Raw genomic sequence first — 16,134 nt, 5'->3', positions numbered from 1 at the left:
GGTGTTTTTACATTTTAACATGGGGGGGCGCTTTTAACCCCTGCTAGCGGTCGAAGAAAGGGTAAAATGCGACTGTGTATCGCCACTGCCAAAGCGCCCCCCTCTGAAAAAATTTCAGCGGATGCCCATGACTGTGGGGTGGCACTAATGGACACTGTGGGGCAGCACAAATTAATCACCATTTGTGGGCACTGATTGGCATATTTTGTATTTTGTACAGCTTTTTTTTTTTCTTTCCACTGACTTTTTTTTTTTATCCCCTTTTTTTTTCTTTTGCCCTTCCCTGGTGGTCCAGTGTGGGCTTTCCTGGTGGTCCAGTGTGGCGATCCGAGAGGGGGCTGCGCTGATAAACAATCAGTGCAAACCCCCCCTGTCAGGAGAGCCGCCGATCGGCTCTCCTCTACTCGCGTCTGTCAGACGCGAGTGAGGAAGAGCCATCAACGGCTCTTCCTGTTTACATCGTGATCAGCCGTGATTGGACACGGCTGATCACGTGGTAATGAGCCTCCGCCAGAGGCTCTTTACCGAGATCGGAGATGCAGGGTGTCAGACTGACACCCCGCATCACCGATCGCCGCGCTGCACGCCCCCACAGCCGTGCGCGGCTTGAAATCCTGCAGGACGTCCATGGACGTCCAGTCAGGATTTCAGAACCACTTCCCGGACGTAAATCCCCTATGGACCGGGCGGAAAGTGGTTAAGATGGAAGTCTATGGAAGGGGCGCCCGGATTTGAAAAAACGGTGCTCCCCAGATGTAGGTTCCCTAGACAACAAACTTTGCACACTTGTAGAGGAGAAATGGGGCTTTATGTGTTCCAAGTTCCAGGTCCAGGGGATCTACGGCCAGTACCGGGTCCCCAAAATCACCATAAAAATTACCATTTAACATGGGAGTCTATGGAAGGGGTGCCCGGCTTTGAAAAATCGGTGCTCCCCGGCCGTAGGTCTCCTAGACAACAAACTTTACACAGGGGACCTACGGCCGGCCAGTACCTGGTCCCCAAAGTCCGGGAGATCAGGCGCAAAAAGGTGACTCGTGTATAAGCCGAGGGGGGCATTTTCAGCACACAAAAAAGTGCTGAAAAACTCGGCTTACACTCGAGTATATACGGTATGTTGATTTTTATCGCTTGTACGAATATGCCAGCCCTGTTTTTGTTTTGACTGAAATAAATAGTTGTAAATTCATTTATTTTTTTCCTTCTTTCTTTCTTTCTTTCTTTCTTGAAATAACTTATTTAAACACCATTTACCATATGCAAACTCACATGGCAATCATGCCTCAGTCTGCTGTATCCCCATGACTCCTTTGTAAATATAATTATGAAGATATTGAATTAAATTGCTAGAACCTTATTTCGATTGACTTTAAAATGAGCTCCAATATTAGTAATGTTTAGTGGAAAGCAGAAGTCAAAAAGGGACAGTTTGGCTTGTTTAGCATTGCTGGACGATGGATTCCACAACCACAACACCTAAACTCTATCATGTACATGGGATGGATTCCAGAAGTCATCTTGATATGTATTTCTCTAATAAGGAGGACATGGTCTTTGCAGAGGATTCTATAAAATTTCCAATGGCGAATCTTTACTATCAGCTCAGCACCGGTATGTACAGCATAGATTAATATATTTAACAAAAAAGACAAATTTTGTTAAAAAAAATATCTATTTCGAAGGAAAAATTATTTACGCCACTTTGGGCTTTTCCACATTTTGTTGCGTTACAATCTGCGATAAAAGGATTTGATTGAGATTTTACATCACTGATGTACATAAAATAGTCTGTAATTAAATAACAAAGATCAACATCCTTATATTATACAAATTAAAAAAAGTTTGGGCTTCCTCTGGAGCAACCAATCGCCCTCTGAAGTTGTATAATTAGATTAATGAAGTCTACTTTTGGGCAATTAGGGGCAGATTCTTGTTGGAATGGCACAAAAATGGGCGGGCGTAACGTATCTCATTTACGTTACGCCGCCGCAAGTTTTTCAGGCAAGTGCTTTATTAACAAAGCACTTGCCTGTAAAGTTGCGGCGGCGTAGCGTAAAACACCCGGCGGAATTCAAATTCGGCCGGGTAGGGGGCGTGTTTCATTTAAATGAAGCGCGTCCCCGCGCCGAACGAACTGCGCATGCGCCATCCCTAAAATTTCCCGGCGTGCATTGGGCTAAATGACGTCGCAAGGACGTCATTGGTTTTGACGTGGACGTAAATTACATCCAGCACCATTCACGGACGACTTACGCAAACAACGTAATTTTATACATTTTCGACGCGGGAACAACGGCCATACTTAACATTGGCTGCGCCTCATATAGCAGGGGCAAAAGCCTAACGTAAACGTCGTAACTTTACTGCGTCGGCCGCGCGTACGTTCGGGAATTCGTGTATCTAGCTAATTTGCATACTCGACGCGGAAAACTATGAAAGCGCTACCTAGCGGGAAAAAAAAATGCAGTTACGATCCGACGGTGTAAGAGCCTTACGCCTGTCGGATCGAATGGATATCTATGCGTAACTGATTCTAAGAATCAGTCGCATAGATACGACGGCACAGATTAGGACTTACAAGCAAGTCCAGGATAAGCTTAGAGAAAGTACCAACTCCAACTTGAGGTGGAGAGGTCAGTAGTGACAGCCTGATGCAAAGAAATTTTCCTTTTTTTTCCCACAAATAGTTTTCCTTTGATGGTATTTGATCACCTCTGCAGTTTTTTTTTTTGCGCAATAAACAAAAAAGGCCGACAATTTTGAAAAAAAATATATGTTTTACTTTTTGCTATAAAACATATTTAATAAAAAATTGAAAAAATATAACATTTCCTCATCAATGTAGGCCAATATGTATTCTGCTACATATTTTTGGTCAAAAAAATCCCAGTTAGGCCGCGTACACACGATCGGTTAGACCGATGAGAACGGTCTGATGGACCGTTTTCATCCGTCCAAACCGATCGTGTGTGGGCCCCATCGGTTATTTATCCATCGGTTAAAAAAAGCCAACTTGTTTTAAATTTAACCGATGGATTCCTAACCAATAGAAAAAAAACGATCGTTAGTAGGCACGTCAATTGGTTAAAAATCCACACATGCTCAGAATCAATTTGACGCATGCTTGGAAGCATTGAACTTCGTTTTTTTCAGCACGTCGTTGTGTTTTACGTCACCGCGTTCTGACACGATCGTTTTTTTAACCTATGGTGTGTAGGCGCGACTGACCATCAGTCAGCTTCATCGGTTAACCGATGAAAACAGTCCATCAGACCGTTTTCATCGGATGGACCGATCGTGTGTACAGGGCTTTAATGTATATTGATTGGTTTGTACAAAAGTTATAGCAAACTATGGGATATTTTTATTTTTAGTAGTAATGGCGGCGATCAGCGACTTAAAGCAGGATTGCGATATTGTGGCAGATAGTCGGACACTATCTGACACTTTTGACGCTTTTTGGGGACCAGTGACACTAATACAGTGATCAGTGTGAAAAATATGCACTGTCACTGTACTAGTGACACTGTCTGGGAAGGGGTTAATCATCAGGGGCCATCAAAGGGTTAACTATGTGCCTAGCCAGTGTTTTAACCACTTTAATACCGGGCATTTTCACCCCCTTCCTGCCCAGGCCAATTTTCAGCTTTCAGCACTGTCACATTTTGAATGACAATTGCGCGGCCGTGCGACGTGGCTCCCAAACAAAATTGACGTCCTTTTTTTCCCACAAATAGCTTTCCTTTGGTGGTATTTGATCATCTCTGTGGTTTTAATTTTTTGCGCTATAAACAAAAAAGTCTGACAATTTTGAAAAAAACACAATATTTTTTACTTTTTGCTATAAAAAATATCCAATAAAAAAAAACAAAAAAAAAAGCGTATAGTGATTGGTTTGCGCAAATGTTATAGCGCCTACAAAATAGGGGATACATTTATGAATTTATTTTTTATTTTTATTTTTTACTAGTAATGGCGGTTATCTGCAATTTTTGGATATGTGATATTGCGGTGGACAGTTCGGACACTTTTGACACTATTTTGGGACTGAACAGTGCTATAAATATGCACTGATTACTGTATAAATGTATGAATAGAGAACTCTGCGCTATGGTAATAAAAATATATTAAAGAAGCTGCTCCCCTAAAGTGTTTTGAAACCAACTTTGGCAATGTGGGGGGTGTATAATAATAAGGGGGCGCTAATAGTAGGTGATAAATAAATTCCAAATTCTAGCTTGAAACAATATATTAACCACTTTAGCCCCGGGCCTGTTTTTCAGAGTCAGTGTTTACGAGACAAAACCATTTTTTTTTGCTAGAAAATTACTTAAAACCCCCAAACATTATATATATATTTTTTCTAACACCCTAGAGAATAAAATGGAAGTCATTGCAATACTTTTTGTCACACCGTATTTGCGCAGCAGTCTTACAAGCGCACTTTTTTTGGAAAAAATTCACTTTTTTAAATGAAAAAATAAGACAACAATAAATTTGGCCCAATTTTGTTATATATTGTGAAAGATAATGTTACGCCGAGTAAAATGATACCCAACATGTCACGCTTAAAAATTGCGCCCGCTCGTGGCATGGCGTCAAACTTTTACCCTTAAAAATCTTGATAGGCGACGTTTAAAAAATTCTACAGGTTGCATTTTTTGAGTTACAGAGTAGGCCTAAGGCTAAAATTAATGCTCTCGCTCTAACGATCGCGGCGATACCTCACTTGTGTGGTTTGAATACCGTTTTCATATGTCGGCGCTACTCGCGTATACGTTCGCTTCTACGCGCGAGCTCGTCGGGACGGGGCGCTTTAAAAAATTTTTTTTTTGCTTTTCGCATTTATTTTTATTTATTTTAGAATTTTTAACACTGAAAAAAAAAAAAAAAAAATTATCACTTTTATTCCTATTACAAGGAATGTAAACATCCCTTGTAATAGGAAAAAGCATGACAGGTCCTCTTAAATATGAGATCTGGGGTCAAAAAGACCTCAGATCTCATATTTGGGCTTAAATGCAAAAAAAAATAAAAAATTTGGAAATGTCATTTTTTCAAATGACAAAAAAAAAATGTTTCTTTAAGACGCTGGGCGGGACTGACGTTTTGACGTCACTTCCGCCCAGCGGAGCTATGGGGACGGGCGAAGGAGATTTTTCCTTCAGTCTCGTCCCCGCTCAGCTGCCGGATGGTCGCGATCTCCTCCGCCGCTACCGACAGCTACGGTAAGCGGCGGAGGGCGCGGGAGAGCGGCGGGAGGGGGGGGGGCCCTCTCCCGCCACCGATAACGGCGATCTCGCGGCGAATTCGCCGCGGAGACCGCCATTATCGTTAACACGGCCGCCCACAGAAGAGATGAATATCTCGATTGTGGCAGCAGCTGCTACCGTTACCGAGATATTCATCTCTAAAGTGAGGACGTATAACGACGGTGGGCGGTCGGCAAGTAGTTAAAGCGGAGCTCCACCCTAAAGTGGAACTCACGCTGATCGGAACCCTCCCCCCCTCCGGTGTCACATTTGACACCTTTCAGGGGGGAGGGGGGTGCAGATACCTGGTATTTGCACCCACTTCCGGCCACAGAGCTTCGGGTTTTCTCCGGGCATGACGTCACCTCCCGTTGTGCTCTGGGAACACTCGGCTCCCAGAGCACAGCGGGAGTCAATCAGCGGCGCAGCGTGACTCGCGCATGCGCCGTAGGGAACCGGGTAGTGAAGCCGGAGCGCTTCACTTCCTGGTTCCCTCACTGAGGATGGCGGGGGGAGCAGCAGAGAGACGAGCGATCGCTCATCCTCTGCTGTGGACGGCGCTGGACTCCAGGACAGGTAAGTGTCCTAATATTAAAAGTCAGCAGCTGCAGTATTTGTAGCTGCTGGCTTTTAATATTTTTTTTTAGTGACACATCCGCTTTAACTATAAGGTCAACAATATAATAGTGATTTAAAGTGCAAGTGCTAATATAATGACAACATCAACAAATAGGTGCAAACAGGTCCAAAAAATGCAGCAATGGTCACTAAATAATAAGCATTGGTAAGTCCATGCATCAAATGGTTGACTTGAGAGTAGACACCATCACCACGGAACAGATATCAAACTGGCGACACCCGGTGAAAGATAGAGGTAAGTACCTACTTACCAGACCACCATGACCCTTCGTATGAAAAAAGGATCAGGTAAAGCTTTAGTACAGTTGGTGGCCTAAGGTCTATACTGGTACCTGGATGGGACTGGCCAGGAATGGACTCCAACAGAAGAAATTACCATGGATAAAATGAAGAAAAAAGGGCCATAGTGAAGTTCTGCGATTTATTGTAAAACAGATTAAAAACAAAAGCCACTTGTGCAAGTGCCGAGACCTTGGCACTAAGGAATCAAGCGTAATGCAGCTAGATGTGATGTGGAGCACCAGCTGCACTGTGTCTCACTCACTTTTATCCATGGTAATTTCTATATCGTATAGAGCCGGCTCGCGGTTCGGCTACTTTCGGAAAGTCGCCTTATCCGCCGGGGGGAGTTTTTCTCAGGCACGCCAATCATATGGGCGAAGTCCCAGATGACATTGCGGCACTGCACAGGAACGCCCAGTCCCGCGGGAGCGAGTACCCGGAAGCCAGGAGGAAAATACAGATAATACCGTATGTACACCCCCCCCCCAAAAAAAACACCGGCATACTGTACATGTTTGAGGAATACTGAATGTAATGTTAGATTTTTGGGTGAACCTCCGCTTTAAGAAGTCTGCCATTCACACATCGCACCAATCTGTTTATTGATTTCTGCTGGTATGACTGCCTGGTAAAACAGGGGTCCATATCCTAAGGTGAGAGTAGCCATTCTTAACGGTGGAGGGATCACTGTGTTTGAAACTTAAAGCGGGGGATCACCCTAGAATAAAATTTTTTTTTTTTTTTTTTTATTCTATCATAAAATTCGGCATCGTAGCGCGAGCTACAGTATGCCGGTCTTACATTTTTTATCCCCGTACTCACTGTTTAATCCGACCTAGACGATTCCGTCTGCCCACGGGGAATGGGCGTTCCAATCCAGACGGAAAGTGATTGACGGCCGGCTCTGGCGCGTCACGCTTCTCCGGAAATAGCCGAAATAGGCTTGGCTCTTCACGGCGCCTGCGCATAGCCTGTGCGCAGGCGCCGTGAAGAGCCGAGACCTACTCCGGCTGTCTTCGGGGAGAGTGACGTGCCAGGGCCGGCCATCAATCATCCTCCCTCTCCATAGGCACGCCCATTCCCCGCGGGAGCCGAAATCTATAATGTACGATTACAAGGTGAGTCCGGGGTTAAAAAAATCGGGACAGGCATACTGTAGCTCGCGCTACAATGCCTGTCTCGATGGTAAAATCATGTCAGTGAGGGTGAACTACCGCTTTAAGTCACCAGTGAAGATTTGGAGTGGCTGTCACACTGTTCCTTTGGAATTTTTCACATTTTGGACTTTTCTGCATTTATTATTATTAGTAATTTACTATCGTATAATTACTTTGTTATTGCACTTTTTCATTTTTTATATTGCGCTGCACTATTTCCTTATATATTTTGCACTATATAATAATGAATTGTTTCTCATTTATTGGGTAAATGTGTCACTCTTTTTCATTATATTATCACTTTTTTTGTACGGTATTTGCTTGTTAATTCACAGACATTATCATACTTGTGTTCTATCTTTAAATAATCAGAGCAAATGTAGAGCAAAGTGCTTATGTCTCTGCAAATCGCCCGATGACCCTTTTATATCAGTTTTAGCTGGTGACACAAATTTGGAGGGGGGGTGGCAAACAGACCTGGCCCCCTCACTCGCACTCGGTCAAAGCGCCGATCCACTCACACTACACCCCCCCCCCACCACGCTCAATAGGCAGCGATCCACTTGTACTACCGGCACCCTCCCACAAGCGATCCATCGCCTTGCCTTATACTGCGGTATGTGGTAGAGGTGCAGGGAGGAGGATGAAGTGGTGATGCACTGCTGAATCCGGGCGCCACTGTTGCTACCACCGGGGGAGTTGTTTCTCCTGCCGGCCGAACAGGAGTCGGGTCCTAAGACTCCCGACCAATCGTATCTCAGGACCCACTTCCTGATTGGTCAGAGGGGAAGTAGGAAGACATTAGCGAATATTAATTCGCTAATGTCTCACAAGTGTGTGAGCTCGGGGGGGGGCAGTGCTCTGCACCCCGAGCCCACCCTTTTTTAATCCAATTAGAGCCTCCGATTCTAATCATGTGTTTTTAAAAAACTGCCTGCTTGTCATCTGCCCCTTCTCTGCTGTCTATCTCTACCTCAATGGGAGGCCTCCCAGCAACTGCTGTCTCTGTGACAGCTGTTATAGAGGCAAGGGCGAGGCGACCGGGTGACGTAACAGAGTGACCCGCCCCTTCTGACATCATGTGACGTCAGACGGGGCAGGGTTATCCGGTTACTTCAGTAGGTGGCCCTGCCTATATATGAGCTGCCAAAGGGAAAAGACAGCAGTCAGCAGTCGGCAGCGTTTTTTTTGGGTCCATTAGGCGGCGTGATTGACGATGAATGTACATCGCGGGGACAATTTTTTTTTTAGATAAGGAATTGTCAAAAACTGTCTATTGGGGTTTTCCCCTTAAGACACTTTTTTGGTGAAGGGGTAGGGGTACAATGTACCCCTACCAATTCACATAGGGGTATGTGAATGCCCCACCGCTCAGAGACCCTGACAACCAATGGCCAGGGTTTTCACCATTAACATGGGGACATGGTTCAGGAGGGGGGGGGCGCTTGTTTGTCCGTCCCCCATTCTGACCTCCAGGCTGCATGCTTGGATAAGGGTCTGGTATGGATTTGGGGGGGGGGGCATGCCATTTTTATTTTTTTTTATTTTGGCGTGGAGTTTCCCTTAAAATACATACCTTTGGGCCTGGTATGAAATGGGGATGACGAGCGGACACCATTTTTGTCCTTGATTTTTTTATCTGTATTGCCGAGAGGCGGCAATATATTACATCCACGTGCAAGATTAATAAAAAAAAAAAATCTTTAGAAATGTAATTTTGCTGCAGCACTGTTCTACACATCACACAGATGCTCCACTTTACAGGCAGACTAAGGGGACCCCCCAGGCATTTTTGTCCTTGATTTTTTTTATCTGTATTGCCGGGAGGCGGCAATATATTACATCCACGAGCAAGAGTCATTTAATTTTTTTTCTTTAGAAATGTAATTTTGCTGCAGCACTGTTCTACACATCACACATATGCTCCACTTTACAGGCAGACTAAGGGGACCCCCCAGGCATGATATTTAAAGGAATATTTCATTTTTATTATAATGAGAGGGGGAACCAATGCGCAAATCCACCTAATAAAGAATAATTCTAAACTCAAAGGGAACTAAAATAAAATTAAAATAAATAAAAAATAGCAGCCACGACGAAAAGTGTTCTCACACTCAAGACAGATATGAATATTGGTGGGTGTAATGGCGCTAAAAACACTAGAAAAAACTTAAAAACAATAAATGATCCTCATCACTCGACCCATAAAATAATGGAGAAAGTTTCTTGGTAAATGCTCCAATGAATGTGAATAAATGTGTCCCACTCTTGGCGAATCCTGGAATACCATCCAGCATCAACAAAAAATGTGGAGGGTATTAATAGTGGCAAATAATAACAAATGATAAGTGAACAAACTGTGCCAAGCCAATGCACAATGTTGCATCAATACAATCAAAAGTGAGATATTTGGGTAACCAAATAAACATCAATATTAATGAAAAAACGGAAATCCAGTATATAAAAAACACCAAAACACAAAAGTCAAATAAAGTGCAGCGTGCAATAATTATAGTGTAACAAATTCCAAAGTGATCCGAAGTAGTTTAAAACAACATGCAAAAATTAAGCATGAAAATAAATCTATTGTGAAAAAATGTCCAGTGAAATGAACAATGTTACATTAATAACAATGTCTCTAAAATTCACCAATAGAGGTTAAAAATAAAAGCACAGTGATAATGGTAAAGTGTCACAGTGCATATAAGGTGAAGAAAAAAGCAATCATAAAAAATGTTCAGTGAAAAAGATAAGTGCTCCAAATCGCAAATCTTTAAAATCCACAGCGTTCAGTGATCAATCCTGGATATGCATGCAAGCTTAGAACTTCCACCATCAGGATTCCCAGAAGTGTCCAACAAACTAGGTGTTCCAGCCCCTTACCTCAGAGCGGCTTGTATTTAAGCCTATATAGATGTCTCACAGGCAGTCAGCTGTTCATCCAGCTCCACAATCCCACGACCCAGTCACGGATGGTTGCAGTCTCTCAGAGGGAACATAAAGCAAGGGGAGCCTCCATGGTGTAGTAACATCAATGCATTTTATTGAAAACAAATAGACACTCACATTTCTAGTAGTACAAAGTCGGCGTGTGTAAATCTTTGTGTCTCCCGCTCTGCGGCCGCGAGCGGGTGACGTCACCAGCAGCTCCTCCACGTCCTCACGCGTATCGCAACTGATTCACGTTGCTTACTCATAGGATGGAGAGCGGCTGGCATACAGGTGACTTTTATAGCGCCGGGCGGCGCCCTAATACAATTGTATTAGGGCGCCGCCCGGCGCTATAAAAGTCACCTGTATGCCAGCCGCTCTCCATCCTATGAGTAAGCAACGTGAATCAGTTGCGATACGCGTGAGGACGTGGAGGAGCTGCTGGTGACGTCACCCGCTCGCGGCCGCAGAGCGGGAGACACAAAGATTTACACACGCCGACTTTGTACTACTAGAAATGTGAGTGTCTATTTGTTTTCAATAAAATGCATTGATGTTACTACACCATGGAGGCTCCCCTTGCTTTATGTTCCCTCTGAGAGACTGCAACCATCCGTGACTGGGTCGTGGGATTGTGGAGCTGGATGAACAGCTGACTGCCTGTGAGACATCTATATAGGCTTAAATACAAGCCGCTCTGAGGTAAGGGGCTGGAACACCTAGTTTGTTGGACACTTCTGGGAATCCTGATGGTGGAAGTTCTAAGCTTGCATGCATATCCAGGATTGATCACTGAACGCTGTGGATTTTAAAGATTTGCGATTTGGAGCACTTATCTTTTTCACTGAACATTTTTTATGATTGTTTTTTTCTTCACCTTATATGCACTGTGACACTTTACCATTATCACTGTGCTTTTATTTTTAACCTCTATTGGTGAATTTTAGAGACATTGTTATTAATGTAACATTGTTCATTTCACTGGACATTTTTTCACAATAGATTTATTTTCATGCTTAATTTTTGCATGTTGTTTTAAACTACTTCGGATCACTTTGGAATTTGTTACACTATAATTATTGCACGCTGCACTTTATTTGACTTTTGTGTTTTGGTGTTTTTTATATACTGGATTTCCGTTTTTTCATTAATATTGATGTTTATTTGGTTACCCAAATATCTCACTTTTGATTGTATTGATGCAACATTGTGCATTGGCTTGGCACAGTTTGTTCACTTATCATTTGTTATTATTTGCCACTATTAATACCCTCCACATTTTTTGTTGATGCTGGATGGTATTCCAGGATTCGCCAAGAGTGGGACACATTTATTCACATTCATTGGAGCATTTACCAAGAAACTTTCTCCATTATTTTATGGGTCGAGTGATGAGGATCATTTATTGTTTTTAAGTTTTTTCTAGTGTTTTTAGCGCCATTACACCCACCAATATTCATTTCATTTTTATTGTTTCACTTTAAGCATTATTAACATCACTGCTCCTGAAAAAACAGTTGTTTTAAAAACTTTTTTATTGCATTGATACATATCCCCTGGGGCAGTACCAGTTCCCGTCCCCATACACTTTTTATTGCAAAAATGTGTATATAAGCCTTTGAAGTGGTCAGTCGGGTCAATCACACCCCCTCCCAACGGTCGGCCCCACACTTACCTTATCTATGGCACGAGCAGTGCTTCCCTCTGGGCGGGGGCTTCTCTTGCATCTCCTCATGGAAGCTGTGTGTCTCCTCCCTCCTCCTCCTAGGCCAATAGTATCGCTTCTACTTTTGGCCAATCGGGAAAAGGGGTCTTAAGACCCACTTCCTGATTGTCCGAGAGGAGAATCATTGTCACACAACTGGCAGTGCTCTGCGGCTCGAGCACACCCTTTTATTGAAGCAATTAGAGCCTCAGGCTCTAATCACGTGCTTAAAAAAAACACAACCCCATTGTAATCTATGCCTCTGGCACCCCACATGTAGATTAGGGGACCGGGCCCATGGATAGGGGGGGGGTGCCCCTGTGCCCCTAATGGAGCGGTCACCAGTGCCACTGCTTTATACTAACACTAACCTAACCTGCATAACATCTCAGCTCCTTGCTCATTTGGCACTTTCATATATGGAGATTAATGTCACATATAATGGTGGCTGGGCCTAGCAGCCAATCCCACAGCCATAGGAAATATTGGTTGGAGATTGGAGATTAAATCTCTTTTTTGGCAGTAGGGAAAAATAACACATCTGTATTATCCCTGCAGGTCGACTTGAGGGTACATTTTTGATTGACATCAGCTTTGGTTCTATCATTCACCAACTCTTTTCTGCCTCCAATACCTTCAAATATATAGTCATATTAAAATTTCAAGAGAGATGTATCATGGAACTGACCAGATGGCTACATGACCGTACCGGAGCATATGATTGGTCGCATACATCATCAGCCGCAGCTGAGTTCGAAGGAACGAGGTGACTTGTCCCCACTTTTCTTTCACAGTCCTCACTTTTTGACTTTTGCATTTTAGGTTACATAGTAGGTTGCAGAAGATAGTATCTTAAGGGAACTTCAATTTTTTTTTAGTGTATTTCATATATTATTTTGTTTTATATTCAAACATTTTTTCATGTTTTAAGTCAGTTAAAGGGTCACTAAAGGAATCTTTTTTTTTTAGCTAAATAGCTTCCTTTACCTTACTGCAGTACTGGTTTCATGTCCTCATTGCTCGTTTTTGCTTTGATGTTGCTGTAAAACTGCTGTGATCTCCACACTTCCAGGTTGTCTGGCTCCTTATAAACATCATACTGGGAGCTTTTCACGATGGTCTAAGCTGTCATTACTGTGTGTCTAAAACTTAACAGAACCAATCAGATTCATTTTAAAAACAAAACACTTCACATAAACATGAAACCAGTTTAAAAACTAAAGTGAAACTACAGGCACATTATATGATTGAATTTAATCTATTTTTAATCATTTTTAAAAGGAATCAGTTAACTTTTATGTCTCTATACCCTGTAAACAGTAATTTCAGCAAAAACAATTTTTTTCTTTAGTGATCCTTTAACTTTGAAATATTGTATTTTAAGTTTTTAGCCAGCAGATGGAGCTCTTAGCTCCTTACAATGTTTTTATTCAGGCTCTTATCCGCTATGCTGTAAAAAGCATATTTACAGAGTTTAAATAAGAGGTCCAGTCAAATACGCCCCAATTGGCTTCACCCCTGACTCCACCCCCTTTGCCCTGCCCATGTGATAGGAGGCAGCGCTATACAGGAAGCATCAGCTCTGCTTCCTCTAGCGCTGGTTTCAGTGCTGCACTGCGCCTCTAATTACACTACCGGTTGGACGGAGCAGCTACCTGAGACTGAGTTAATTACATGCTGCAGCCTGCAGAGCATACAGATGCAAAGGAAAACCAGCAGCCTGGCGCCCCTAGGAAGCAGTGCATCCTAGGCGGCTGCCTAGTTTGCCTAGTGGTAGCACCAAACCCTGGCTAGGGGGCCTGCTACACGCAGAAGGTTTTTTATCTTAATTTTTATCGTGACTAAGACATTATGGTGGACAGATCGGACACTTTGGATGCTATTTTGGGACCATTCACATTTATACAGCGGCCAGTGCTATACAAATGCACTGATTACTGCATAAATCTGACTGGCAGTGAAGGGGTTAACCTCTAGAGGTCTGGGAAGGGGTTAAGTGTGTTCTAGGGAGTGATTCTAAGGCCCCATACACACGAGAGGATTTATCCGCGGATACGGTCCAGCGGACCGTATCCGCGGATAAATCCTCTCGAGGATTTCAGCAGATTTCTATGCGATGGCGTGTACACACCATCGCATTGAAATCCGCGCGGAAATCCTCTGGCGATGACGCGTCGCGCCGTCGCCGCGATTATGACGCGGCGACGGGCGCGACGCTGTTATATAAGGAATTCCACGCATGCGTCAAATCATTACGACGCATGCGGGGGATCCCTTCGGACGGATGGATTCGGTGAGTCTGTACAGACGAGCGGATCCATCCGTTGGGATGGATTCCAGCAGATGGATTTGTTGAGCATGTCAGCAAATATCCATCTGCTGGAAATCCATCCCAGGGGAGATTTATCTGCGGATAAATATCCGACGGAGTGTACACACCATAGGATCTATCCGCAGAAACCCATTTGATGGGATTTATCTGCGGATAGATTCTATGGTGTGTATGGGGCCTAACTGTGTGGGGGCTGGGCTTACTGTGACACGACACTGATCACTGCTCCCGATTACAGGGAGCAGACGATCAGTGTCCTGTCACTAGGCAGAACAGGGAAATGCCTTGTTTACACAGGCATTCCCCTGTTCTGCCTCTCTGTGACCCGATCGTGGGACACCGATGGCCGCACGCATTGTTAAAGGGGACGTACAGGTACGCAGAATTGCTCATCACACTTCAAAAGTAAATTCTTACTTATATTGGAAATTTTCCTGAAATATTCATATTATGTTTTTTTTTTACAGCGATCAGGAGAAAGAAATGCACCTAAAATCATCCATCAAACAAATTTTGAAATGTGATTTTAAACAGGAAAACATAACTTCCCCGGTGTTATTACCACTTGCTGATTGCATTGTCAGTGCGTGGATACTGGAAGCTATCAGTAAAAATGAAGACGACTACATGAGGAATCTGGAAAAGATCTTAAAACTGTTAAAACCCGGAGGCCAGCTGGTACTCATTGGGATGTTAGATGCAACCTATGGGATTGTTGGAGAGGAACGGATCAATTTTTTTAAATATAATGAGGACTTTGTGAAAAACGCCTTTGGTAAGGTGGGTTTAGTAATTGATTACTGTGCAGTGCAGAGGAGACGCAATGTCAGCGATCTCGTTGATTATAGCGCTATTATATTCCTTGTAGGACGCAAAGGAGAGTAGATGATTGGAGCCAATAGCATTCATCTCAGTGTCTAAATGTTACAAACAATCTACAGGCAACAAATAAAATTATGCATTGACTTACCAATGGCAGTCAGTAATCACAGCAGGTATGCTAAAGTCAGCAATGTTAGTTTGCTTTATTTTTTGTTAAGTTGTGTTAACAAATGTCGCTATCTTAATAAAGATTATTCAGAATATAAATGTATGTTGGCTTGTCTTGAAACAATATTGTAAACCTTTTATAAAAACAAATATATTTTTTTGTCTTGACAACCAATGCATTTCAGGACATTTACAGTGTCCCTTTCATCAGAATATAGATAACGATTATATAAAAGTACAATATCAGATACAACACACAGATAATATATTAGAAAACATAAAAAAATTAACATTATCGGGTTCAATACTTAAACATTATTAATTGCTTATAAGGAGATAATATATAGGGAGATTAAATTAATAAGTGTTGTACAGGGCAGCAGGGATGGGTCCTGGTGGATGACAGGTATATTTTCCCCTTTATTTGGGTTGTGGTCCCTTGAAGGGAGAGCATAAGATACATTTTTAGGCCCTTTTCTACAGGGTATTGTCACTACACATCTGTTAGATCTTTTATGTACCCTTTCTAGTCTGCTTTTCAGGCAGTCCTAATATTTGAATTACCTCTCCGGGATTGGTTATTATTGTTTTCATTGTAATTTTCTGCTATGTTCGCAAAATGATGTGAGTCGCCCCTAGGGGCATTTGTTACTTTTGATGCTTATGTAATTGTTGTAACCCTACTTAAAATCTCAATAAAAATTTATTGAAATTGAAAAAAAAAGATACATTTTTACTACTCAGGGGTTCTCACTAGGGATGAGCTTCGTGTTCGAGTCGAACCCATGTTCGATCGTTCGTCGAAATACGAACGTTACGGGCCGTTCGCGCCAAATTCGAGTGGCG

The 16,134-nt window shown here is 42.9% G+C and overlaps 1 protein-coding gene across 1 annotated transcript; it reads left to right on the top strand.

Moving 5' to 3' along the window:
• Positions 1-1,385: 1,385 nt before the first annotated feature.
• LOC120915644 (nicotinamide N-methyltransferase-like) lies at positions 1,386-15,383 on the top strand. Its single transcript, XM_040326314.1, has 3 exons — positions 1,386-1,611; positions 12,525-12,732; positions 14,766-15,383. The coding sequence occupies exons 1-3, from the start codon at positions 1,455-1,457 to the stop codon at positions 15,181-15,183; spliced, it is 783 nt and encodes a 260-aa protein (XP_040182248.1). The 5' UTR covers positions 1,386-1,454; the 3' UTR covers positions 15,184-15,383.
• Positions 15,384-16,134: the final 751 nt, after the last annotated feature.

This window comes from Rana temporaria, chromosome 10, assembly GCF_905171775.1.
Source record: "Rana temporaria chromosome 10, aRanTem1.1, whole genome shotgun sequence".
NCBI classification, from domain to species: Eukaryota; Metazoa; Chordata; class Amphibia; order Anura; family Ranidae; genus Rana; species Rana temporaria.
The sequence above is the reverse complement of the archived record's forward strand: the minus strand, read 5'-3'. Positions and strand labels throughout refer to the sequence as shown.